The sequence below is a fragment of the Bombyx mandarina genome, chromosome A1 (assembly GCF_030267445.1).
Source record: "Bombyx mandarina strain Sakado chromosome A1, ASM3026744v2".
In the NCBI taxonomy this organism is placed as follows: Eukaryota; Metazoa; Arthropoda; class Insecta; order Lepidoptera; family Bombycidae; genus Bombyx; species Bombyx mandarina.
In genome coordinates, this window is record NC_143234.1 from 17,162,935 (window position 1) to 17,190,653 (window position 27,719).

At 39.0% G+C, this 27,719-nt stretch overlaps 1 protein-coding gene across 5 annotated transcripts in view; it reads left to right on the forward strand.

The window, feature by feature from the left end:
• The window catches only part of Synd (protein kinase C and casein kinase substrate in neurons protein Synd), a 96,968-nt gene that overhangs the window by 25,326 nt on the left and 43,923 nt on the right, over positions 1 to 27,719 (forward strand). For 2 of the 5 annotated variants that reach the window (XM_028171693.2, XM_028171710.2), the window contains exons 1-3: positions 9,149 to 9,448; positions 21,568 to 21,812; positions 26,541 to 26,689. In XM_028171693.2, the coding sequence (XP_028027494.2) occupies positions 9,381 to 9,448; positions 21,568 to 21,812; positions 26,541 to 26,689 (462 nt within the window). In that variant the 5' untranslated portion in view covers positions 9,149 to 9,380. Of the gene's footprint in view, positions 1 to 8,684; positions 9,449 to 21,567; positions 21,813 to 26,540; positions 26,690 to 27,719 lie in introns of those variants that run through there. The other 3 variants (XM_028171702.2, XM_089739967.1, XM_028171694.2) reach the window with 2 other exon arrangements.

Here is a 27,719-nt window from a genome sequence, read left to right on the forward strand (position 1 = left end):
CGAAGGCATTTTTTTTTATTGCTTAGATAAGTAGACGATCTCACAGGCACCTGGTGTTAAGTGGTTACTGGAGCCCATAGACATCTACAACGTAAATGCGCCACCCACCTTGAGATTTCAGTTCTAAGGTCTCAGTATAGTTACAAAGGCTGCCCCACTCTTCAAACCGAAACGCATTACTGCTTCACGGCAGAAATAGGCAGGATGGTTGTACCTACCCGTGCGGACTCACAAGAGGTCCTACCACCAGTAAAAAGTATTTTTGAACATTATATTCTTTCTATTCACATTAGTCTACAATCAACTTAATTTGTTGATAAATTTAATGACACGTATTTTATTCCATTCATTATTATTATTATTTTTGTTATTTAATAGATTTTTTATTAATAAATAACAAATCAAAATAATTTAACATAAATCAGTTCATACAGTAGGCACAGTTTCCAAGGTACTGGCTGCGTTGCCTCGTTGGACCAGCCAGACTCACTCTCTGTACAAAGTTGCAGTCAGCCTTAGCATCACGTGTAGTCTCCTTCAAGCGTTTGGAGATTTATGATAAATTCATCGATTCATTATTAAGATTATTTTATTTTGTAGACATTTTTTTTATTGTTTAGTTGGGTGGAACAGCCCACAGCCCACCTGATGTTAAGTGGTTACTGGAGCCCATAGACATCTACAATGTAAATGCGCCACCCACCTTGAGATATAAGTTCTAAGGTCTCAAGTACCGTTACAACGGCTGCCCTACACTTCAAACCGAAACGCATTACTGCTTCACGGCAGAAATAGGCAGGGTGGTGGTACCTATCCGTGCGGACTTGCAAGAAGTCCTACCACCAGTAACATTTAAGGAACCGGTAATCTTTATAATAGAAAATTTCATATAATAGTACATTTCTTGTTGTTTATTTCGGTCTCGAGAACCGGTCGGATTCCGTGGCTGAGACCAGGGAACCGCACAACCGGACCAATAAACCTCACTTTTTATTGAAACTCGTTTCATATAATTTGTTATGTTTTTATGGAATTAATTTACATTATATTTAAATGTATGCGACGCGTCTTGCTTATAAGCCTAACGCTACGTATCGGAATGGAACAGTCGGAATAAATTACAAGTGAAAAAGCCTTCAAGGAAACATAGAAGTAAACATAAATCTACTAGAACCAGTACCGCCGCCGAGTGAGTACACATTAACTTAGTTATACATTGAAGCTTTTATTGCGTTGATCGAACCCCCCTGCAGCTTCTAACAAACACGAGCGGATACCATAAGAAGGTATTGTACGATAAATTAAGGTGAACTTAGCGGGAGGCCATGAGACACGGTAGGAGTTGAGCGATCGTCTCGCACTCCTTGAGGCAGGTCGGAACTACATTCCACGTCATAGACTAAAACTTAATGCAGACGGTTCTACGAATTAATAATATTTTAAATTAAAATGTTTGGATCAACAGAACGTACTTAATATTGTTTGACATGGCTAAGTTTTGAATTTTTCTACAAAATGCCATTATTGGCAATAACCAAATGATCTAATATTAAAAAAAATTATCTAATATTTAAAAAAAAAAAGGCATGCCCGCTGCGTTTCTTGCCAATTCTTCTCAGGACGGAGGCTAGTTTTTGTGAATTGGCGGTAGTTCTTTTGACGTTCAACAAGTATGTACTTTCATTTATGTTGAATAATTTTTTTTTTATTTGATTTGATTTGATCAAGTTGTCTAAAAGCCTAAGAGTAGTATTCAAACTTTAAATTACTTAATTATAAAATTCAATAAGATATTTACGAATCGACTTTTGAAATCAGTAATTAATATTTAAGTTCAAATATACTAGCTGTGTATCAAATTTCTGGAGCCCTCCAGATTCATGGAACATTTGATAGGATTGTCGACAGCGATCTAATTAGCGGATCATCCTGATGTATAATGACAATACCTTCCAATTAGTCGGGATGCTAATTAAAAGCGTTTGACCTGACCTGTCTTAATTAATTGTACGAATTGCGAGTGCCACCGGAAAAAAAACGACCGTCAGACTTTCTTTTCATAACTTTACCTCTGTTTGGTATAAATTTACCTATATTATTTTTGATAGAGACCTATGAGACTATGTAAACCTCGCATAAGTGCCACCGGAAAAAAAAACGACCTTCAGACTTTCTTTTCATAACTTTACATCTGTTTGGTATAAATTTATATTATTTTTGATAGAGACCTATGAGACTATGTAAACCACGCATAAAGTAAACAATGAGATTAATATAATTAGCTTTGTTAACAATGGCTTACCTTAGAACTCGTTAATACGTACCACAATAGTTGCAAAACTATTTAAATATACAATAATTTAGTCGACTATTATCAAAGCCGGCAATCTGACTTTTGGACAATTATTGGTAAATCAGAAAAACGAATTATTGACTTTGTATTCCATTGGCAGTTACAAAACTCTTCGGAACGACATCTTAGATAAATAACAGGTTAAGTATTAACCTTTATTTAATGCAGGTTTTGAACCGTATTCTTTGAAGGAGACGATTATATTCAAATCAATCTGTATTGACATATCAATAACATTTTTTTGTCCAAATGCACAGATTGCCACTTTTGATAATAGACGACTCAATTGTAATAATGGCGTGAATATTCTTCAAACATTTCCACAAGAAGAATGCTATTTTAAAATAAGAACAAAGTCACAACCTTTTTTTAGCCTTGGCGGTAATCTATAATATACAAACGATTACAAATACTTTGATTTAACCGGCTTTTACCGCGATTTTAAATTTGATTAAGTTACTTACTTATCAGTAACTTAATCAGATTCAAAACCGTTTTAAACGAAAGAAGTTTAGAAAACGTCTTAATAAACCATAAAAATAGATCAAAGTTCTCTTAAAAATACATCACTATTAACTGTAGGTTATTAACTGCATTACTCACTAGTTTTAATAACCAGACATTTAGGACCAAAAATAATGACTTATTTGGAACAAAATCATAAAACAATACCATTTAAAATAAACCTTGTTATAAAAATGTAAAACTATGGTAAATGACAATATGTACAGTTAGTTAGTTTGAACATGGAAATATCTGGATGAGTGGATGTGTAGCGGATACTCCTCGCTATATCTCTCGCACGCCCGCGCTGCAATGACGATGACGTCATCAAAGATAATTTGCATCCTTTTTTTATTATTGGAAAATTTTCACAATCATCTTATATAGTTTTTTTTTCGGACCAGTGGCCGAGCTTCCTACGAGGTCCCCGCGCCTAGGGGCGGTATACCACGATCTGCTGATGTTGGGAGCAGACCGCGGGCCCAAGGAATTTTAGGGCCCTACCACACTAAACGACTCCCCTGCACTCTTACACCCGACGTCCGATCTCCCCGTGACCATCACCGGGAGGAGACAGCTTTCTCATAGGGGCCGGAGCTCGACGAACGCCCTCCTCCGACCCTCCATCTTATAAAGCTAACGCAACCTCATACGATATAATTCAATATCAAGCAACTTCATTCGAACACTAGCCAAAAATTAAATTATTTATTTCATTGTCGTTTATCAATCAATGAAGTCGAATGTATTTTTTTTGTAGTTCCCAACTTTACTTCCGATGCGTATCCGCGCGGCGGTTTCAGCGTGACCACATAGGCGTAACCGTTCCGATCTCTAATTTCACTATCGAATCTCGGAGTTTCAATTACTTTAAGCCGCGTACTTTGTTTGGCTTCCACCGTGACATAATTACGTTTTATTGAATGAAAACTTATTATTATTCAACTTAAACATATTAACATGACTCATTATGATATACCTATTATATATTAAACAGTAAAATCAATAAAGTCTATTGACGAGTGTTGCAATATTCTGTAACCACTATTATCCCAGTTGTTTTTGAAATGGAAAGGATTACTGTAAAAACTGTTGGCGGTTTTTGTCAATAAATAATTTCAAACGTTGTAATGAAATCTTTAGATTTCGGCTCGACTATTTTGATAGCATAGTTGACCTTGCTGCGATGGTGACAATCACAAGGATGACATCAGATCAGTTAAGATGATATCTAGATATAATTTAAACATAGGCAGCGTGATTATCAATAAATATATGCGGCGCCCGAAAATTCAGATAAAATGAGAGAGATATAGTCGGAGGTCAAGAACAATGCGTGGAAGTTAGCCGTTTGTAGTTCCTAACGAAACCTTGGCCCGTAGCTTCCTAAGCGCCTCATACCCAGCCAGCATGACCGCTTGAGATATACCTCTCTGATAACCATATATCTTCAAAGCCAAATTAGCTTAATACCTAAACAGTAGTCTCTTTGTTTAGTGGCCAAGCATTTGTTTTATCGTTTTACCAAATCCGGCTTCTCTTGTTCATTAATCAATACTGTGAAATTATCATCATCATCATCATCAGCCTCTATCTGCCCACTGCTGGACATAGGCCTTCCCCAATGCCTTCCACATAATGCGATCCTCCGCCTTCCGCGTCCAACGATTTCCCGCCGTGCGCACTAAGTCGTCAGTCCGCCTGGTTGGAGGAGGCCCCACGCTCCTGGTACCCATCCATGAAATTATCAGTACTACTACTAAATTAATTTCAGTGTCATTTCTAAAGTTAAATCATTTAATTTCGTTCAACACGCTTGGTATACAGACGATCGATTTGTGATTGAATTGTATAAGTGACGTATCTAAATGTTAGTTTGTGTGGACAGCCGGGCAGCAGGCTCGCGTCCCACATGTTTTATGTCATATCCACAGACAGCTGTTTCGGACACACCACCCGGCAACCCACGGAGCTGATATGTGAGAATTTGAGAGCGTGTCCATTTTAATAACGTGGAAAAAAATTGAATTGAATCGCGTAACATCGGATGCTGGTTGCATGTTTTTATTTATTTTATTGCATGGATGGATGGACAAGCTCGCGGCCCACCTGCTGTTAAGTGGTCATTTCGGCCAAAACGCACCGCTTCATGGTAGAAATAGGCAGGTTCCGTCAGTAAATGCATATGTTACACGTAAGCAGTCTTATTGCATGTTTCGTCTAACTAAAGCAAGCACTCTTTATGAAAAATAAAATTCTAATAAATAATTTAAGTACATAAATGTTACACACGATAAACGTGTTTATGTATATTATGCACATATCACGAACTGATACTGTTCGTCAAATCTATGAAATACATTTTGACGTTTCGTCTTTTTCATTACGCAATAACCTTGTTAGATCATGTACTCATGACTAAAAACTGTAGATTCTAAAATTTCAAAGAATTATAAAGTTATTTACACATTTATCATTACGTGTAAATATTCCGTACGTGTACAATACAGTCAAATTTCAGAGTTGAATTTAGTAAAACTAATTTATTACAAAAAAATATGTTATTTAAGCAGAAGGTGTTACTATGTTATTGTGTTTTGTTTACAGTAGTGTTGTTGTTAATCGTTAAAAATCGGTAAAAATTAGAATAATCTAATTTAACCTTTAGACACATCTTGTAAGACTCATGAAGTGATTTAATTATGACTATTTTCTTTCTGACTAATCGGTTAATAGTCGATGAGATTTGCGTGTTTCAAGATTTTATATTATTTCTGAATAATTTTGTATGTAACAGTAAAAACAATAAAAGTTTTTTTATTTTTCTTACAAAAAATTAATTTTTTTTTTTTTGCTTAGGTGTGTGGACGAGCTCACAGTCCACCTGGTGTTAAGTGGTTACTGGAGCCCATAGACATCTACAACGTAAATGCGCCACCCACCTTGAAATATAAGTTCTAAGATCTCAGTAAGTTACAACGGCTGCCCCACCCTTCAAACCGAAACGCATTACTGCTTCACGGCAGAAATAGGCAGGGTGATGGTAAATACCCGCGCGGACTCACAAGAGGTCCTACCACCAGTAAAATTTACTGAATAATGCGGACTTTTTGGCGGGAAAGCGAGGAATGAAGTTGTATGATTTGTTTTATTTTGTCTATTTAGTGTTTCTTCGGGTTTAAATGTATAATAACATTACTACAATTATAAATTGGTTGGTATAAGAAATATTCATTATATTCTCACAACACGACGGAATAATAGTTCAACTGATACCAAACAGCTTTCATTACATAAATCTAATGCTCACTCTAGACAATCCATAACAGCTCAGACCATAGCACTATCCCTTTCATACACAGTACAAAACTGAAGATGGAAGAGAATAAGGTATATCTAAACACTGTTCATCGGAAAGTTAGGCCCATGAGAATATGTTTTATGACTTTAACACATGGATGTTTATGTGTTTTCGTCACGAGCGCTGAGTGAAGTTAAATAAATTTTGTTAAAGCATTGCACAACATCATTGCTCAAGTAACCAATAAATATCCAAATATACTAAATTTAAAACCGGCTCTACTCGATTTTTTTGTATTTTGTAGACGTTTCTCAAACGGAAAAGCTAATGTGCAACGTACTTGACTTGACATCTATAGCAAATTGTAAATGTGATCGCCTACCCTCAGAGGTTTTGAAATTCCATTGAATTAAATTAGCGGATATACTATAAATGCTACCAGTGTTGACGGGAAGATTTTAATAGGATAGTGAGGTGAGGATTCAGAAAGGACTTTAGTGAGGACTTTAGAAAATATTGAAAGACAGCAATAGTATTAAAATATTTATAGAAGCGGAGGTCGTGTCCGTTCCTTCTAATTCAGAATCAGATAGACTTTTTTATATGCTTACGATAGCAGAGGAACATGACTGAAACACAATTGCCAACTTAAACGATGTCACTGACCACCTATCGTGAAAATTCGTGAATATATGTAACCTCTATACGATTAATCTTAAAAGAGGTTAATATGATATAAAGATGACATAAATAGAATTTCGAATATTGAAACATAAAAAGCATTAGAAAGAACATTAGACATATAAAAACCATTTTTGCAATATTAAAATATAAAAAGACTAGCGACCCGCCCTCGCTTCGCTTCGGAAACATTAAAACACATATGAAACCAAAAAAAAAATAAAAAAAATTTAAAAAAAGTAGCCTATGTTCATCAGGGACAATGTCGTCTTCTAATGGAAAAAGAATTTTTCAAATCGGTCCAGTAGTTTCGGAGCCTATTCGAAACAAACAAACAAACAAATCTTTCCTCTTTATAATATTAGTATAGATATAAAAATAGTGGTGAAGCAATAGCTTTAAATGTTGTTTCCCTTTATAAGAGCAACTCAATTTGTGCTATAGTTTTACGAAGCTAAACTGTATTTTTATATAAATAAATAAATACATTATATATATATACATCACTTGCTTGTGGTTAGTTTAGTTTAAAGAAGTTTTAATAAGAGGCCTGAGCGGTAGGTAACTTGTCCATGATTATCAGCAACCAGGTAATTTAATATGATTCTCATAAATATTTATAATTAGATCTTTCAATTTTTGTCAACTCGTGCATTTCTTTAATTCATTCATTTCATTATTCTCTCGTATAAACGTTATACAACTTTAGTATTTGATAATTCCGTAACAGAAGAATCTCAGTAATAATAGTAATCATTTACTGTGTAGAACAATAATAAAATAATAAAAACAAAACACAACCATTCACCACTTAATAAAATATGCATTTGTCCAAAATGAAATCCCCTACTAGACTGTTAATTGCTAGTGTCTACAATAATTTCATCTCATAATTTTGGCAAAACGTTTCACATAACTTAGTTCGTTTTTTTTTCATTTGATATTCCGCAATTGCTGACACAATACAGTCTGTGTGAAACACACGGTACCAACGCCTTTGACTCGGCTCACACTACAAGGTCGCCTGTGACAATCGAAAACATTGGGTTTTCCACCAATTCTCATGTCATTAAAGTCTAAAATTCAATCGGATCGTTCTCAACGTCAGCATTTTATTTGCCTGTATCATTCTAGACTAATTTCTGACATTTTTGGTGTTCGCGTTCAGTCGTGTTTTGTTTCTCGTAGACAATCGTTTTCACAGTGAAATCTCAGGTAGTTTTATCGAAACAATAACGTCGCTTTGTCCTCTATTTGTTCTCTTGGCACGTCATTTAATATTTAACGTTTTATTCTTACAAGTTGTGTAAATAAAAAAATGTAGGCTATCATTGGAATTGCGCTTCGAGTTGTGTTTTTTTTTTAATATGTCAGCAAAGCCTAGTAGTGTCTTGTGATGTGTTTGTTTTTAATTAATTCGTCCGTGTCATGCTTAATTCTGTAGTTGAAGGGCTGAAGGAGTCTTAGCAAGATTAATTTTCGACTAAATTTTCAGTTTGTTGAGGTTTTACGTCGTAAAGATTACGACAGATGATAAACTGTGATGTATTATTCATTGACCTTGTAGTGCAGAAGTATGGTAGCATCATACGAACCTCTCATCTCATATCATAGGTTCATATATTCAATTTACGCTTTTTCAAAGTTGTCGTCAAGTGATGACGTACTGTTTTATTCGTGTGCCCCTCAAATTGACAGCCCAAGAAGCTTATAAACTAATTTACATGTAACACAATATATTAATCGTTGCAGACGTTTCTGTTGTTAAAATAGAAACCACAAAATTGCGAATATTTTGGAAGTCTGCATATATTTCCTCAGATACGAATTATAATAATACATCGCTAATGGGCCTTACGTGTTCAATTGCAACACAGAAAAGATGCTAATCGACACAATGTGACACAGCGTTAGTGGAATTCGTAATGCCAAATTATTTTTAACATCATAAGTAGCGAAATTTGCTTATCCTGTCACAATTCAACCTTGGCTGATTGGAAATTAACCGTTGTGACATTATGACATTTAAGCCCACTGAATTTCTCGCCGGATCTTCTCAGTGGGTCGCGTTTCCGATCCGGTGGTAGATTCTGCGAAGCACTGCTCTTGCTAGGGCCAGTGTTAGCAACACTCCCGGTTTGAGGCCCGTGAGCTCACCTACACATCAAGAAGAAGCTGAAATAGCCTCTCAAGGATATCAGCATAGGTAGGAAAATAAATAAAAAATTACATTTGAATATCAGTATTCAGATAATGCATCATAATCACGATTATGAACAATATCTGAATTAATATTCTGCTAAGAAATCAAGGAACGAACACGGCTTTGAGCAAGCCGGATGGTCAATAAAAAATCTCAGTCAATAAAATTACAACCACGCGATACATGTCTATGAATAGAAGTGCGTTGTTTGTTTACCACTTGTTATCGCGTTTACTTGAGACGACGGCCGTGGGAGGAATCCGACGGTTTCTGAACATATGTGATTCATGTGCCACCGGGCGCGCTCATAGGAACATCGATTAACGATCCGCGCGAATATGACCAAAGTGAAGTACAGACCAACGAAGTGCAAAGGAAAATTTCATCATTTTTGTCAAAGTTTAAGGTAATATATTCTATATCTTTTTATATTTACTCACGATCACGCCACGTTAACTGGTCCTGTGCTAAGTTCCTAAAGAACTTGTGTTACAGGTACCAGATAACGGAAATAAATGTAAGATTTTTATTATACACATATATATATATCCATAACCCTGGAAAAGACATTTTATATTTATCATACAAATATCTTCCCTTGGCGGTATTCGAACCCGCGACCCCCTTGTGTAGTGACCGTGAAACTTACCACTACACCAGACGGCCGTTTCAGGGTTTTATTTTCATTCATTTCCTTTCACGTAAATTATTATTTGAACCTCATCCGTTTCTCATCAATTTTTTTATAAACATTTAATCCTACAAATTAATATTTCATCTTTTGCATTGACTTCATTATTAATTTAAACATAACAGAAATCAAATTGTTTTAGAAAATGGAAAAAAAAAACCAGATTTATTGTTTGACATACCTAAGTCTCGACTAAAAACGTGATAAAATGATTTAGTATAAATAGCTTAGATTCGTAACATTGTTGAAGTCGCTACGTGTATGAACATGTAATTAAGATGATCACACTAGACGGTAATTTTGCTAGACCTCGTGATGAGAATGTTAAGTTAATGTCGAGATCAAGGCTACGGATGTAAGTACGCGTGCGATTCAAAACGAATATTTATAAATCTTTGTTATTATTATTTGCGCTAAGAATACAAGTGACAATCCGTTAACGTAATTTCTAAGTTTTGAGTTGTGCTTCGATTTTAGCGATAATCATAAAACCACCTAATTCTAAACCAATCTATACATCTATACATATAAATAAAATTGGAGTGTATGTTTGTAATATTGAAATAACCGCTTTTTTCAGTCATCGTGGCCTAAAGGATAAGACGTCCGGTGCATTCGTATGTAGCGATGCACCGGTGTTCGAATCCCGCAAGCGGGTACCAATTTTTCTAATGAAATACGTACTCAACAAATGTTCACGATTGACTTCCACGGTGAAGGAATAACATCGTGTAATAAAAATCAAACCCGCAAAATTATAATTTGCGTAATCACTGGTGGTAGGACCTCTTGGGATTCCGCACGGGTACGTACCACCACCCCACCTATTTCCGCCGTGAAGCAGTAATGCGTTTCGGTTCGAAGGGTGGGGTAGCCGTTGTAACTATACTGAGACCGTAGAACTTATATCTCGAGGTGGGTGGCGCATTTACGTTGTAGATGTCTATGGGCTCCAGTAACCACTTAACAGCAGGTGGGCTGTGAGCTCGTCCACCTATCAAAGCAATAAAAAAAAAATAAAAAAAAAAATTACTACATGCATATGAATATATATACGGTACATACACCAGAATAACATTTTTACAATTTTTGTCTGTCTGTCTGTCTGTTTGTTCCAGCTAATCTCTGGAACGGCTGGACCGATTTTGAAAAGACTCACTGATAGGTAGCTGATGATATAAGAAGTAACTTAGGGTACTTTTTTTTAGACTAGCTTTGCCCCGCGGCGTCACTCGCGGTACGACAATAACCGCGGGTAACATCGCGAGACTCAGCTATTCAATAATAAAATTTAATGTTTCCGAAGCGAAGCAAGGGAGGGTCGCTAGTTGGAAATAAGGGCTGATTGCGGGAAAAAGGTCACAAGCGACAGCTATCATTGTTTCGCACTCAAATTGTTGAATCATTATGTACGAACAAGGTCACAATGGAGGAGTAAGTAAATTATTACACTATGGCACTTGTCATTAGTTGTCGCTTCGAGAACGATTCCGAAGAAAAATAAAAACGGTGCATCACTGTAAGATAAAAAATGTATCAACAAAACGATCGTTTCTTGCAACGCCCACCCTCAATAAACCCTGGGTGGGTTTATTCATACAATAAATTATGATTTAATCGAGTATTGAATCCAGATACCAAATAATCTAACGTAGCTCTGTTACGTTATGACGTCCAAATCTCTGAACAGATTTTGACGAAATTCGGTACGGAAGTAGTTTGAACCCTAGGAAAGAAAATATGCCATTCATCCCACCCCTGAGGACGGGTCTCCGACTACGCAATATTAAGTGTGATTCACGCAGGCGAAACTCCGAACGGGAAGCTAGCTATTGATATTTGATAATGTTTTCTAGAATAATAAATTAAAATTTCTGAAATAATAATTTTTTTATTTTATTTTATTGTTTAGATGGATGGACGAGCTCACAGCCCACCTGGTGTTAAGTGGTTACTGAAGCCCATAGACATCTACAACGTAAACGCGCCACCCACCTTGAGATATAAGTTCTAAGGTCTCAGTATAGTAACAACGGTTGCCTCACCCTTCAAACCGAAACGCATTACTGCTTCAAGGGGGAAATAGGCTGGGCGGTGGTACCTACCAGTGCGGACTCATAAGAGGTCCTACCACCAGTAAAAATATTATAATAAATAAAAACCTTGAAAAATATAGCGTAGACCCGACGATGACCATAGAATTAGTATCTCTGCAGTAACACCGACGAAGAGAGCCAATTAAAATTGTGAGTTTTGAGAAAACGAAGGAAACGTACTGTGTACATAATATAGTATCAAGTTGAACAGGGTGCTAGCAAATATAAAACACACAAAAGACTCGTCCATCTGCCAGTCAAATCTAGTAAAAAGCGTTTTTGTGTTGAAAACGGAAATACCTTGAGTATTTACAAGTAGCTAATTTGGTTAAAGCAATTATGTGATTCATGACGCATGCATACCTACAGCATAAACACCAATGGTATCGTCGTAAATACGACATAAAACATAATATAATAGAATATAAAATCAATGACGATGTCGCTTTTTCGCTTCTACAGAATAATAGAATTTCTATCAATTGGAAATCCGTTATTACAATTAATTAGGTAGCGGCTTGGCGCTGCCCCTGGTATTGCTGAAGTCCATGGGCGACGGTAACCACTCACCATCAGGTGGGCCGTATGCTCGTCTGCCTACAAGGGCAATAAAAAAAAACTAAGATCAGAAGCGTCTATAAGAAAAAGGGATTATGTATTTTACTCATTACCTAATCAAAAAATCAGTATTCGTTTGCAAATCTATGTATTAACTCATATTTATAATCTCGTAAACCTATTTCGAATCTGGTCTGGGGGAAGGTCTACAACAGCAGGGGCGTGTCACAACATGTCGTTCCAAACAAAATCCAAACAAAAAATTAAACTTGTCGCAAATTAAAATTGTAAATACCTCGCCTCAACCAGCCAGCTGATAAGCTGTGCTTACAGCAATTGTCAGAGTTCGGTAAAAGAGCGTGTATGATGTGTTCTCAAATTCCTTTCAATCGGTTCTCATGAATCGATTGTGAAATCATTCATAAAAAGCGTTAGCCTCGTAAAATATATTTTTAACATGGTCCTAAAAATTCATTTGTTTACTACGATACAAGTCGACGATCCAACGTCATAAACATCCCGTATGCTACTATATAGTATTGACTAGCGGCCCGCTCCGGCTCCGCTCGGGTCTTTAACAAAAATTTCAACGATATTTGACGTTGTTTTATTTTTTTAAATAAAAGAACACTTGTTGCGGCATAACTATAATAGTTAGACATTTGCTGTCGCGACACTTTTTGTAAATAATAATGTATTCTACAAAGTCGTAGTACATTATTTTATCCTATCTATACAGTTTTCGCAGTTTTCGCACGCGATGTAAAGAATGTTTTAGGTAATTTTTTACACCTTGGGTTACATTATTGGAGTTTTAGTAAGGATCCCTAATTTTATTCTAAAAAGATAGCCTATGTCACTCGAGAATAGTGTAGCTTCCAAACAGTGAAAGAATTTTTCAAATCGGTTCAGTGGCTTCGGATACAAACAAACAAACAAATCTTTCCTCTTTATAATATTAATATAGAAGTATAGATGACTCGCATTCATAATAAACGTGATATTTTGAAGTAGAAAAACTTTAACAGCCGCTTCACTATTAAAATTACTATTATAAACGTTTGGATGTTAGACCATAATGCCTCAAGTTAGTGTTGGCTACTTTTTTTATCATAATCCTCATCTTGTTTATAGGGATTGGTTGAAATAAATCTCAGATTTTTATTGAAACGGAATAAGAGTGCAAGTTTCTGAGAAAAATATCGTAAAATTTCAAAGTTCAAATCGCTTAAATTATTATTTAAAAAAAAAAGAATACAATTCCTTTTACAAACCATTAACGTCGTGATTATATCATAATAACTTACTTTTAAATCATTAACCTTTCGAACCGCGGTTTCACTGTGTATTTATTATACACTAGCTTTTGCCCACGACTTCGTCCGCGTGGAATAGTTCACAAATAAATATGCAAAATTAAATGTATATTTTTCAATATTTCTGAGAGATTTTCTTAATATTTGTTTCCGTAAGAACCTTGTACAGAGTATTAGAAAACTACAAAAAAAAAAATAAGCCAAATCGGTCAAGCCGTTTTCATGTTATGTCGTGACAACGGAAAACGAGTTTCATTTTTATATATATAGATAATATCGCTTGGACCCGATGTCCGAGAAATACCGATGACGTCAAATACTATAGACCTAAGTTTTAATCTCACCTTGAATGAACTGGATCAACACGGGATTATCTGCGTGTAGACGATAATGTCATTATTTAAATTTGTACAGCGCGTCGGTTTCGTCACCTTTGTTTTAATTACATTTGAATCATGCTTAAGAATTTTTATTACAAATATTAATTCTTATTCGTAACATAGCTGGTAGAATTATAATTTTAAATCAATATTAATAAATGCGATGAAGCAAAAATGTAAATATATGTTTGTATATCTGCGTTATAGAAATAATTTTGTAAGTTCTGTATGTATTTGTTTTACTCTTATAATTGTGAAGGACTAATTCTATTTAAAGAGGTCTTAATATTATTTTCAATTTCAAACATATTCAACTTCCATAAGACAGGATTTTAGTTTTGTATTATGCACCGAATTACAAAATTAAATACGTTTACCAAAAATACTGATTTTGATTGGGAAACCAGAACCGAACTGCATCATAATGCAATAAATCAAAAATTTTATACGTGATTTAAGAATAAAATAGGTGATTTTAGAGTAACATAAAAAGAGGGAGGCGTTATTACTATAATAGCGAATGAAATGATCCAATTTACTAACTAACTATGTACTTAGTTTTTTTTTATTGCTTAGATAGGTGGATGAGCTCTTAGCCCACCTGGTGTTAAGTGGTTACTGGAGCCCATAGACATCTACGACGTAAATGCGCCACCCACTTTGAGATATAAAAGTTCTAAGGTTTCAAGTATAGTTATCCTATGGAATGAGCACCCTCCACGGTGTTTCCCGAGCGCTATGACATGTCCTTCTTCAAACGAGGCTTGTGGAGAGTATTAAGCGGTAGGCAGCGGCTTGGCTCTGCCCCTGGCATTGCTGAAGTCCATGGGCGACGGTAACCACTCACCGTCAGGTGGGCCGTATGCTCGTCTGCCTACAGGGGCAATAAAAAAAGTTACATCGGCTGCCCCACCCTTCAAACCGAAACGCATTACTGCTTCACGGCAGAAATAGGCAGGGCGGTGGTACCTACCTGCGCAGATTCACAAGAGGTCCTACCACCAGTAATTACGCAAACTAAAATTTGCGGGTTTGATTTTTATTACACGATGTTATTCCTTCACCGTGGAAGTCAATCGTGAACATTTTTTGAGTACGTATTCGTGGAAGAAATAGTCTACGTATTTTTTCAATTATCACACATGATATAATAAACATATATTCGGAAAATTTTGTGACATGTACAGCACTCTCTCAACTTTATTCTAAACACCAGCGTGCTTCACTTCACCATTCGTATGAGATAACAAAAAAATATATTAATTATAATACCTATCAAATTAATCATCGACCGTGAAATAAAAGGAAAATTAAAGGAAATAATAGGTACCTATGTAGTTATGTATATAGATATATAGGTAATAATAGGTACTTATTAAAATAAGTAAATATAAAATATTACTATTACTGGTAGTATCTGGGTAAACCCAGTTAACGTTTATAACATATAAGTATACATTGCATACACATTGGTAGTTGGTAGATAATATTTTAGTTTTAAAATTGAATTAATGTTTGTCTCGTGTCACCCGGCTGATTCATTGTCCTGTCTAACGGACTTTTTTTTTTTTTTTTGTCCTACCTATGCTGATAGCCTTGAGAGGCTATTTCAGCTTCACCCTAACGTTTGTAGGTGAGCTCGCGGGGCTCAACCGGAGAGTTGCTAACACTGACCCTAGCAAGAGCAGTGCTTCGCAGAATCTACCACCGGATCGGAAACGCGACCCACTGAGAAGATCCGGCGAGAAACTCTGTGGGCTGTGTCTATGGGTTAGTTCGCTCGTCGAGCCCTTCGTCGCAAGCGACGGGTTCGACGAGGACGGTGACCGGTGCTTGTGGTGCCTAAGAGCACCGTTAATGGATCAGGAGGATCCGTAATGACGTGCTTTGGGCGACGTCGACGGTTTACCATTCGGTCTACTGGGTCGGGTATGTAATTTCCAGCGGCTACGATGAGAGGGTTCTCATGTCGTGCCGCCTTCTCAAAATGGCGCAGCGATGCCGACTGTAGATACTTACTAAATGAGTCGAGCTCCAGGTCATCGTGGAGATCCACATTCCTAAGGAACCATGGCGCTCCGACGGCTATCCTGCAGAATTTTGATTGAATAACCTGAAGGGATTTCAAGTGGGTGCGGGCTGCGTGAGCGAACACTACGCTTGCATACGTCATGACGGGGCGTATACAAGTTTTGTAGAGAGTTACCTTATTGCGGAGGGACAGTTTGCTTCGACTACAAAGCATTGGATAGAGTCGTCCTAGAATAAACGCGGCGCGGTCGCGTACCGTTTTTATATGGGGACGGAATGTCATCCCTCTGTCGAGGGTGACGCCTAGATATTTGACCTTCGAGACCCACGGTATGGGCTGGCCAAAGAGAGTGATGGGACTAACGGCGGAGGTGTTTGCGCGCCTACTACGGAGTGGGATGCTCGAAGTGATGTTCGGAGGGCGACCCCTTTTGAAGAGCACCGCTGCGCTTTTCGTGGGGTTGATGTCAATTCGCCACTTCCGGAACCACTGTCCCATGGTGGCTACTGCGATCTGGAGTCGCCGATGAAGCAGCGACATCTTCCTACACGAGTAGTAGATAGCCGTGTCATCGGCGAAGAGCGCTAGATGGGTCTCCGGAGACCGGGGTATATCATTGATATACAAACTAAATAATAACGGGGAGAGCGCGGAGCCTTGCGGGACTCCGGCAGTCAGTTGACGGGGACGAGAACGAGTTCCCTCTACTCGATATCGAAACGAACGGTTCGACAAGAAGTCTCGTATGATGAGCACGAGTCTGTCTGGCACTCCCATGTTGTACAGTTTGTAAATTAAACCGTTGTGCCAGACTTTGTCGAACGCCTTCGCGATGTCGAAGAAGAGGGCGCCGGTCGGGATTTGTTTACGCCTATTTAGTCCTATCAGGATGTGCTCCGTGAGGCGGTGCACTTGTTGTGCGCACGAGTGTTTAGAGCGGAATCCGAACTGTTCGTCTATGAGAATTTTGTTCGCGGTAACAAAATCCCAGAGGCGTTTCCTAAGGAGCCGTTCGTAAATTTTTCCTATCGTCGGGAGGAGACTAATCGGACGGTAACTAGATGTTTCGTTTGTCGGTTTGCCCGGCTTATGTATACCGATAACGTCCGCTTCTTTCCACACCGCGGGAAAGATGCAGTGCGTCATAGCGGCATTTAAAATTGTAACCAACATTGCTATCAGTTGGACTGGCAAGAGTTTTAGCGCGCGGTTGCGGATGCCGTCGGAGCCGGATGCCTTCCTAGGTTGGAGATTGTGGATCGCGTCTCTAACTTCGTCAGTGGTAATGGGGGGTAACGCGTCAGAGGGCGGCAGGGAAGCTCTGCGCTCGACCTCCCTGTCGACTAACTCGGTGTGTTCGGGGTCCGCGTGTTGAGTGCTGGTGGTGCACTGCTCTTGCAGTGCATCGGCCAGCAGCTCAGCCTTGTCATCGTCATCGAATGCCGGTGGTTGGCCTGAAGGGCGTACGAGGGGAGGCATAGTAGCGGTAGTTTCGGATTTGAGAGTCCTAGCTAGTCGCCAGTATGCTTGGTGGGAGGGCGCGAGTTGTTCTAAATAACTATGCCAATTATCGTTACGCGCGTCGCTTAGGCGGGAGTGGACTTCGCGTTGTAGACGACGCATCCGAATCCGGTTTGAATGCGTGGGAAGCCGATCGTAGGCCCGGATTGCCGCGTTCCTAACTCTTAAGAGATTCCTAAGTTCGGAGGATAGTCTGATGCGGTGGAAGCTGTCCTCCACATCGACTTCTTTTGAAGATCTAATGATCGCGGAAGAGATGTGATCGGTAATGATGTTTATGGATTCGACGGTGTCCTCGGGGGATAGATTCGAATCCGGGCCGTAAGGGAGGATTGGCGGAGCGGCTTCGGCTAGGCACGTGCCCAGCTTATTCCAATCCACCATGGTCCTCGTAACAGTGACTGGGTTGTGAGGGCGACCGAGCTGCATAAGAACAGGTCGGTGGTCTGAGTCGAGCTCTGACAGTGCTTCGATGGAACGTAAGCGCAGAGTTACGTTCCTAAGCAATGCCAGGTCTATAGTGCTCGGACGGAGCGCGATGTTATACGGATAACATGTTGGAGTTGGGGGACCGACTACTTCAAAAGTGAGGTCGTCTATAAACGCGTCGAGACGCCTACCGTTAACGTTCGTACGATGGCAGTTCCACCTAGTGTGGTGGCAATTTAAATCGCCTGCCAGGATGACGGAGTCTCCCATGCCGAACAGTGACTCGATGTCACTGCTCAGGAGGGGCTTGTCCGGGGGGAGATAAACGGATGCGATGACGATCGGCTGGTGTCCCGTCAGCGAGATACGGCACACTGACGCCTCGATATGTAAGAGCGAGGGAGTATCGAGAGGGACAACGTGCAGGGCCCGCCTATAGTAAATGGCAGTCCCGCCTTTGGAGGCGGTGAGTCTGTCATTCCTAACCATGACGTAATTCGCGACTTTCGGGTCACGACGCGAGGGCTTCAGACAGGTCTCCTGCACTAACAAAATATCTACAAGATTGTCGCGGAGGAATTCGAAAATTTGATCGCGTTGCCGCGCGAGTCCGTTAGCATTGTAGAATGCTAACGTAAGGGAATACGGTTTTTCTCTACCTTTTTGCGCCATTGAATAAAGGTAAAGAATCTTTATAACGTGCGAGACACGGACTCGTAGACGTCCATGTGATCGAAAGCGGCCGCGAGCCGCTGTTCGGGGGTTACCGACCTACGGATAGCATCTGCGAACGATCGCAGACGGTCAAAGTTTACCGCGGTGACGAAGTCGCGCACGAGCGCGAAGTCGTTGACGACTGAGGGTTGCGGGGGGCGGTACGCGGGCGCGGGGCGAGGTGCGAGCAGGGGCTGAGGCGCGTGACGTGTCGCAGGCGGGAGCTGGGGTACGTTTTGTGTTCCCTCCTTCGTATACGGCAGCGGTTTTTTCCACGCCGAGACGGTGGGAACCGCAGCCGGTACGAAGGCTGGTTTCGGCACTGAAGGCGCCGAAGTCTTTGGGTCGACGGTTCGGGGGGCTGGGTGGTTCGGGCGTTTACGCGGAGCCCTAGGACATCCGCGGTAGTTTGCCGGGTGCCCTTGCTTAAGGCATAGGACACAGCTTGGGGGTTCCGTCGCGGTTTCCCTAACACGCGAACATTCTGTGGTTGCGTGATCGCCGAGGCATTTCACGCAGCGGGGGCGCGCGTGGCAATTACGCGCTGAGTGGCCATAGAGCTGGCACCTGTGGCACTGCCCGGGAGTACCACGTTTATGGGGGGCTTCGATGGTGACCCCGGAGAGGCTGCATATCGTTTTGAGACATGAGATTCTTTTCTTTGCCTCCGGGGTTGATTCTAGCGCGACGAGAATCATATTGTACGGCTGTCTGCCGCGTCCGCTGTGCATCCGGTGCACACTAATTATTGGGAGGGACTGACCGATCAGATCCTCCTTTACGTAGTCTATGTCGAGTTCCTTGGGGACTCCGCGTATCACTACGCGGAGTTCGCGGTCCTCCTGAAGAGCATAGGTGTGATAACCTATGTTCTCCTTTCGGAGGTAAGCAGAGAGGGCCCTATGGTCGCCCGGCGTTGCGACCTTAATCTGAATCCCATGCGCGACGTTACGCGCATGGGTATAATTAATTTTGTTGGCCTGAAGGGCCTGGGATACGCGATTCCACGCTGACTTCTCCTGGAGTATCAGCGGGGGCGGGACAACTGTTTTAGGCGCGGGCGCGGTTTTTGGGCGCGGCGGTGGGGTTACGCGGCGGGCGGAGTCCGACTCCGGCGTCACGACTACCTGCGGTCGGGAGGCGGTCGCGGACTTGGTTTGCTTCGTCATGGAGCTCCGGGACTCCACGACGCGAGTACGCTTTTTACCGCGCGTTACAGTTTGGAACCCATCCGAGGTTCCGGGTTGAGGGCTAGTCGCGGACTCGAAGTCCATCTCCGATTCGGTATCGGAGCCTGAACTAGACGCTATTGAGGTCGCGACGGACGAAACTGACGTGATTGACGCGGGCGCGGGGGTAGCGGGGGCGGGGGCGTTAGACGCTACGGCGGCGGCGTGCGTACGTGCGCTTGAACACGGACCGGCGGCGGGGCACGCGAGGCATGCCTGCGAGGCATGTTTGGCGACGGCGGCGAGAGATGCGGGGGGAGAATAGTTACCAAATGAGGCCCTATAGGCTTCGAATTCGGGCGCGATTGACGGGTATTTTTCCCGAATGAAGTCGATGAAAAGTTTTTCCTCCATCTTTACGTGATTTTCGCCTGGGGGGGGCGGCCCCGGGACTTAAACACGCGCTCGCCTTGCGGCGAGGCCCCTGCGTCGGTAACACTAAATTGGCCGAAGCGATTCTAGGAGTTTTAGAAATTTTAGTGAATAGAATAAATAGAATAGAATTAGAGTGAATAGAACCACTGCACAGTTCCCGGGCGGCAATGCCTTGCAATTAGGCGCAGGTACAAATTCCGAGAAACACTTGGGCCACAGATGTGCCACGAACAATGATCTATTATCACCGGTAGTCACTTCCGACAAAACAATGAGCACGTCCACGCGCGTCGGTTGCTCAAATCGGAATGTCTAACGGACAATAACAGAAGGTTGCAATGTCACCTTAAATACATTTCAATCATTATAATTTGTGTTATACCCGAATAAAGAAAAATTCTTAATTTAAATCTAAACATGTATCCGTTTATTTGTGCATTAATAAACTATTTCCAATGATAATCGATTATTACGAATTGACGAATTTATAATTGATTCTGTGAATTGCCTAAAATAGAATTTTCGAATTTTTGTAATTAAGATTTCAATTCTACTTTTCCTCATTTAAATGATAATAATATAATGTGTCTTATATACTTTCAACAAGTTTTAAATGTACTTTTTTCGTATTTGAAAAAACAGATGTTTTATTTGCGTTTTGAAAGAGTTTTCCCCCTGCTCATTTGCTTGAAGCCTCGGGAATTTGTTCAAATATTTTTTTTAAATGTACATGAATGAGTCTGGGTAGTCAGATGTTTTTAAATTCAAATTTTGAATTAAAGGAAACTAACAATATTAATAGTTGAAAAAGGACGTAAATTGATTAGGTGATAAAATTTAATGAAAAACATATCTCTATGGTAGCAGTCGAAATCTTTGGACTAGGTGGACTATTTTATTTCCGTTTATTTTTTGTCACAAACAGTCATTTGAAGGGGTTAGCATAGCCGTTATACAATACAATTTAGGTTCAATCCTCATTTCTCAAAGTTCATAGATTCCGATAACCACTTATTTGGAAAATAAAACAAGAATATTTTATAAAACAACAGTTTCGTTTAATAATATTTAGTAAAAAAAAGTAAAAGAAAAAGTAAAAGAAGATGGTCATACGTACCATTTATATACATAACTACATCTCTATAGACAAAACATTTATTAAAAAATCTTCTCCATTGTTACAGAGGGGCGGTGTGTGAGTGTCGCACCGCCATGTCGCACCACAGCGACGAGCATGCGTTGCTCACAACCACTTCCGACTCGTTCTGGGAGCCTGGTAACTACAAGAGGACCACCAAGAGAGTAGACGACGGACATCGACTGTGCAGCGAACTTCAAACCCTGGTCCAAGAGCGTGCCGATATCGAGAAGGCGTACGCGAAAAGCCTCAGAGGATGGGCTAAGAAATGGAATGATTTGATCGAAAAGGGTACGTATTCGTTGGTGGCTAATACAATTCTTAAACAGGTTGATTTCAATAAAAAATTCTAGTCCTAAAAGACACTTAAATTTAATTGAATATGCAATTTCGAAAAGGCCACATTTCTGAAAATGTAAAATGTTCAGGAAATGAAAAAAAAACTGATTATTTTCTAAAGCAGTGTAAAATTTAAAATATTAACTTTTGAGATATATTTTAGTGTTAATTAGCAATTGTAAATTACTGGAATTATTTTAAAATGAGTGTAGGTAAGCCTCAAAACTACATGTACATTTATGAAAAAACGTATTTGACAAAATATGCGACATGTGCCATTTTTGAAATTGCATATTCAATTTAAACGAATACAAGAACAAAAGCCGACCAGGTGGTAAACAGTAAAATCGCTTTGCACAACCAAAAATGTGAACAAAAATATTAAACAAAAACCAAAAATAGAATGTTATGAAATTCTTATACTTGTAATAGACAGAATACTCTGTGCTTTATTGATAAATGGATCTCTGAGTACGCCAGAATCGATTGAAGATGAATGCGTTAAGAAACGAATCAAAGGAAACTTGTTATATAAGTATTCACGCTCCACATTTCGATTTTCTCCTCTTTGGTGTTCTCTTTATCGTTATACGTTTTCTATAAAAAACGAAGACTATACAACGTGTCTCAAAATTGAACGATAAGCCGGTACCGGTGTATGGTCGGATCAATAACTACACATGGAAAAAAAAACCAGGTCTTTTTTTTTTTTTTCAAAGTTGCATAAATTTTTTTTTTTATGTTGTAATGTGATACCCTATGATTACGTACTGTGGCTACATTTTTTTTTTATTGCCCTTGTAGGCAGACGAGCATACGGCCCACCTGATGGTGAATGGTTACCGTCGCCCATGGACTTCAGCAATGCCAGGGGCAGAGCCAAGCCGCTGCCTACCGCTACAAATGTGAACATATGTCCACATTTTTTTGTATTAGCTACCTATTATAAGTAACATAACTATTAATTGCAGTTCCAAATAGGACCGAAACATTCGTAGTTTTTAATATAAAAATAAAATAAACAATCTATTTCTTGAAATTTTAGAATATTTTAACTTTTAATCAACTTCAATATGATGTGTATAAAAATTGTATGAAATGTACTATGGCATGGCATTACATACCCTCTTACACATATCGTCTTTTACACAATCCATCATTTTTTCTTATATCTACCTCTTCCTCTACGTTACAGTTATAATGGAAGATTTAATTTTGCTCTACAAATCCAAGTTTTTATTAATTTATTACACGTTAAATAATAATATGTCATTATAAAAAAACGCGTCTTAGTATTTACTTACAGCACTTTCCCATCGCATCCCAAACCAATACCAGTTCAATACTAGGAAGCGTATGTTTATTCCCAACAAGAAGTGGCACGACCAACCAGCCTGACCGCATACCTCGACGTCTCAAATACCGTCTCCATTTCCCGAACCGTTACGATTATAATGTAAAGCTATCGGTGGTCATAGCGAAGAAGTAAAAAACTACGTTAGAGTTGCGAAAAACTGGAAAAGTTAACCAATTTGTTTTTAATATTACAAAACACAATAAAAATACTAATATTTTTTTTACTCATTCCTATTAGACCAGTAAAGTTAATAATTTTTTTCAAAATTAATATTAATCTTTTTATGCAAAAATCATTCAGTTAGGTTCCCATTTAAAATTTTATTTATCCGACAAATTCCAATTGGACTATCACTGCTCCAAAAATATTTAATACATCCATTTAAATGAGTAAGATATCGTTACTTTAGCGTTTGTGGACACATTCTCTATACGATTTACGACCGTCCTGTTGGATATATGTGATGTAAACGCCTCGCCTTGTCTGACTGCACAACCATAGTTGTAATGCGGTGAGAGCAAGTGTCAAATTACTTATTTAAAATTAACTACAATAATATTTGCCGTGAAACGATTACAATACATTAGGCCGTAAATAATTGCGTGAACACGCGACAAATTGTAAAACAACAATTATCACCTGTATTTTACCACAAACTTAAATCGATGCCAAAGGCGATAAACGTGCAACCTTGCTTTAACTGGGTTACCCAATTCACGGGCTGATTTTAGAATCGATTGTGATCGAATATAACGATAAAAATTATAATCAATTCGTGTGATTATGCATGCCATTGATAAACTATTTCGAAGGAACATAAACAGTTAATCAAAACGCAGAAGCACCAAGCGTTGCTGCAACAATTTCGTAATGAAATTATAGATATAACAATTTTGTCTAACCATCAATTGCTTAATTTTGGAAGATTCATAATAGGAATTAGTTACATTCACTTTTTAAATTACCATTTTTCATTGTTGCATAACAAAACGAATCCTGAATAAAAAGTCACAATGAAATGGAAAGTCAATTAAGAATTCCAAGGATCGTAACGTTTCTATAATCGATCGTCTCGTATTCGATACACGGAATCGAATTCGTCTTACGAATCGTTACATCGGCAACCGGGCAATGAGTACGTGTCTGAAAGCAAGTTTTGCGCTTTAGCATTGGTAGTTAAAAAACTGAAAGTGTCGCGATTGGTGCTTACGGAATTTAAAATGGGCGGTATGGTAATTGGTCATCCTTTTTCAACCGGATTAAGTAACAGTATACGAATACGAGTCGTATAAGTGTAATTGGTTATGAAATGATCACTTGCGAAAATGGCCCGGCCTTCAGGCTTCTTGATGAGACCGGTTTGTTTTGTATTTGAAATACGTTACGGAACTATCTTTTTTTTTTCTCGTTTAAACTTTAAAATTTTCGATAATAGATAGAAGAAACGTAAAAGGCCACATAAAGTGAGTTTTTCACCAGTTTTCCGGCTTTAGAACTGACAGAAACAAATATCAAACAGGCCCCGAGATGATATACTTATAATGTTAGTGGTTACTTAATGAATAAGAGAACTGAAAATGTAGTAAAGCAAATAAAGAAGGGTGATAAAATGTCAATTGAAAATGTGAGGTTTAAAAGTGTGTCAGATTGCGTAAAATTAAGTTGACAGAACGTGTGATCATGTGAAATTGTGCATAAAATTATGAACACGTTAGGGTGTTTTAGTCCGAAACACCGGTAGCATGTGGAGATTCAAAAATTTTTAATTGTCTAAGTAAACAAGCTGGTGCGTCACCAGATGATGAGCAATCACTATACCCCATGGCCACCACATTGTGAATCGCCACGCAAAGCACCTTCACAAATAAGGTCAAAATTTAATTACAATAGAATAAAGTATCTTGTCATGCCTTGAAACTAGTACTTGGATTTGTTTTTTGTTTGCGAGTGAAATAGACTTCTTACCCGTGCGGGTCTTAAAAATATATCTTCTGAGGCTTTATAAAAGTTTGCAATTTTGTGGCAATTAAAAGCAATTGTTATATGTTTAACTTATCTTAAGCAAGTTTATTTTGTCTGGTTATGCAATTCATTTTAAAAGTTATTTAACAAATAGTTTAATTACTAATTCAGATGGAAACAAGGTTATGTTTAAATATATGTATTTTTATTTTAAATAATAATATGTTTTGGAATATGCAGTTTAATAGTCTCTAAATGAGCTGCAATAAAGTCATCAAAATGTTACAATATATATATTTTACTGATGGTAGGACCTCTTGTGAGTCCGCGCGAGTGGGTACCACCGCCCTGCCTATTTCTGCCGTGAAGCAGTAATGCGTTTCGGTTTGAAGGGTGGGGTAGCCGTTGTAACTAAAACATGAGACCTTAGAACTTATATCTCAAGGTGGGTGGCGCATTTACGTTGTAGATGTCTATGGGCTCCAGTAACCACTTAACACCAGGTGGGCTGTGAGCTCGTCCACTCATCTAAGCAATAAAAAATAAATACATTTTTCTTCGATTCGCTATCCGTCTCCTCTCCGTAATATTTACGAACATTGAAGAAAATTACTTGCGGAGTCCCCAGTGCGGCCGTTCAGCATTTAATTACTCCAGCAGAAATTAATTTTCAGTAAAGTTTTATATTTTAGACTGAACGCGCCTGAATTTAAGAATCGATTTTGAATACACCTGATTCAATTTACATATCTCGACCACTTCCCGTGATACAATAACCACAGTGGCTAGTTTGGCTAGCCCCTTAGGTTACTAAATGTAGTAGTAGTAAAAATAATAATGAAATAGTAAAATTTATGTCTTGATATTTTCCAACTGGTAATTTAAGGCGTAGTTATTTATAGTGACGTGAAGTAGTATAGGTAGCACCATCCAGTCACGAAGTATTCAGGTTTAAAAGGTGGGACAGTCGCTACACTTCAATGGATATTTGTACCTTAACGTCTCAAGTTGGGCGACATCGTTCACTTTCCGTTAACTTAGACTGTGAAGATTTGACTGGTTACTAGTGATAGGACGTAAGATGAATCCAATCATACATGATGTACGCGATCCTGTCTGTTTTATAGTTAATAGTAGTTTTCCCGAACAACGTTATGGAGATTTAAATTCTGCTACAATTACCAGAACTCATCATGTGTGTAAATTTTCTTCATGCGTTCACACACAAGCTGTCCCAACTCATTATTAGTTCGTAGTGTAGTTAATAGTATTGTGATAAAAGATTTTAGTTTGTAAAATACTAATAATAATAATAATAATAATAATGATGAGTCAATCGTTAAAATGTAATTCTTCTGCAGGACCAGAATACGGCACAATGGAAGCTGCTTGGAAGGGCAGCATGGTGGAAGCGGAACGACTTTCAGACCTACACCTCAGCGTCAGGGATAGGCTGGTGAACGACGTTATGGCACAGATAAAGAACTGGCAGAAGGAAACTTATCATAAGGTGAGTTATAGTGTACATAGAATGAAGACATTAAGAATTTCATTATCGAATCATCGACCTTTTGAATCAGTGAAACGTATGGATGCCACTGCGCCACAAGCGCATATAAAACTGCGTAAATTAAAAACCGTCGTTCGGTGAATATAACCTGACCCTTCGAGGTCACTAGAATAAGTAGGAAAAAAATATATATGCGAGTATTAAAAAGATACTTGGTTAATTTATGACTACAACTTGTTTACTTTTCACTGTATGTTAGTAGAGTCTGATTAGATTACATTTCGCAATGCAGATGAATTTTAGCTCAAATTTACAGCGAGGTATTCGTTTACATGAACGCTGTTCTTTAATAAAAATCTTGGCAATAATCGAATGTCTTTTGCATCGACAGTCAGCTCTAAATGTCATAGAGGGGAAAAAAACAGTACAAATTAGGGTTGATTAGTGTAGGTGTGGAGCTCATTGTCCACCGGAAGCTAAATGGTATATCATCAATAGGAGATCAATTATCCTGCGGACAGAATGGAAAGCAGTCGACGTCGCCCAAAACACGTCATTTCTGATCCTCCCGGCCCACTAACGGTGCTTTTAGGTACCTCAAGCACCGGAGGGTTCGACGAGTAAATTAACCCACAGACAGAGCCCTCAGTGGGCAGACAGAGCCCTCAGTTTCTCGACAGATCTTCTCAGTGAGTCGCGTTTCGAATCCGATGATAGATTCTGCGAAGCACGGGTCTTCCTAGGGTTCGTGTTGGCAACGTCATCAGGTTTGAGTCCCGTGAGCTCACCTACTAGTTAAGATTACGCTGAAATAGCCTCTCAAGGCTATCAGCTTAGGTAGGAAAAAAAAGCCCCCAAATGCATTGTAACGCCTTCTGGCAGAATGTGGCAGGCAATCACACCACCACCATCCACGTGACGGAGACAAGAAAAGAGATTCTCAGTACATCTGTAAATATCTGAATTGCAAAAGTCTATCTTATAGTGCTGTTTAGCTGTCACAGGAGACGAGCTTTGCTACAAAGCTACC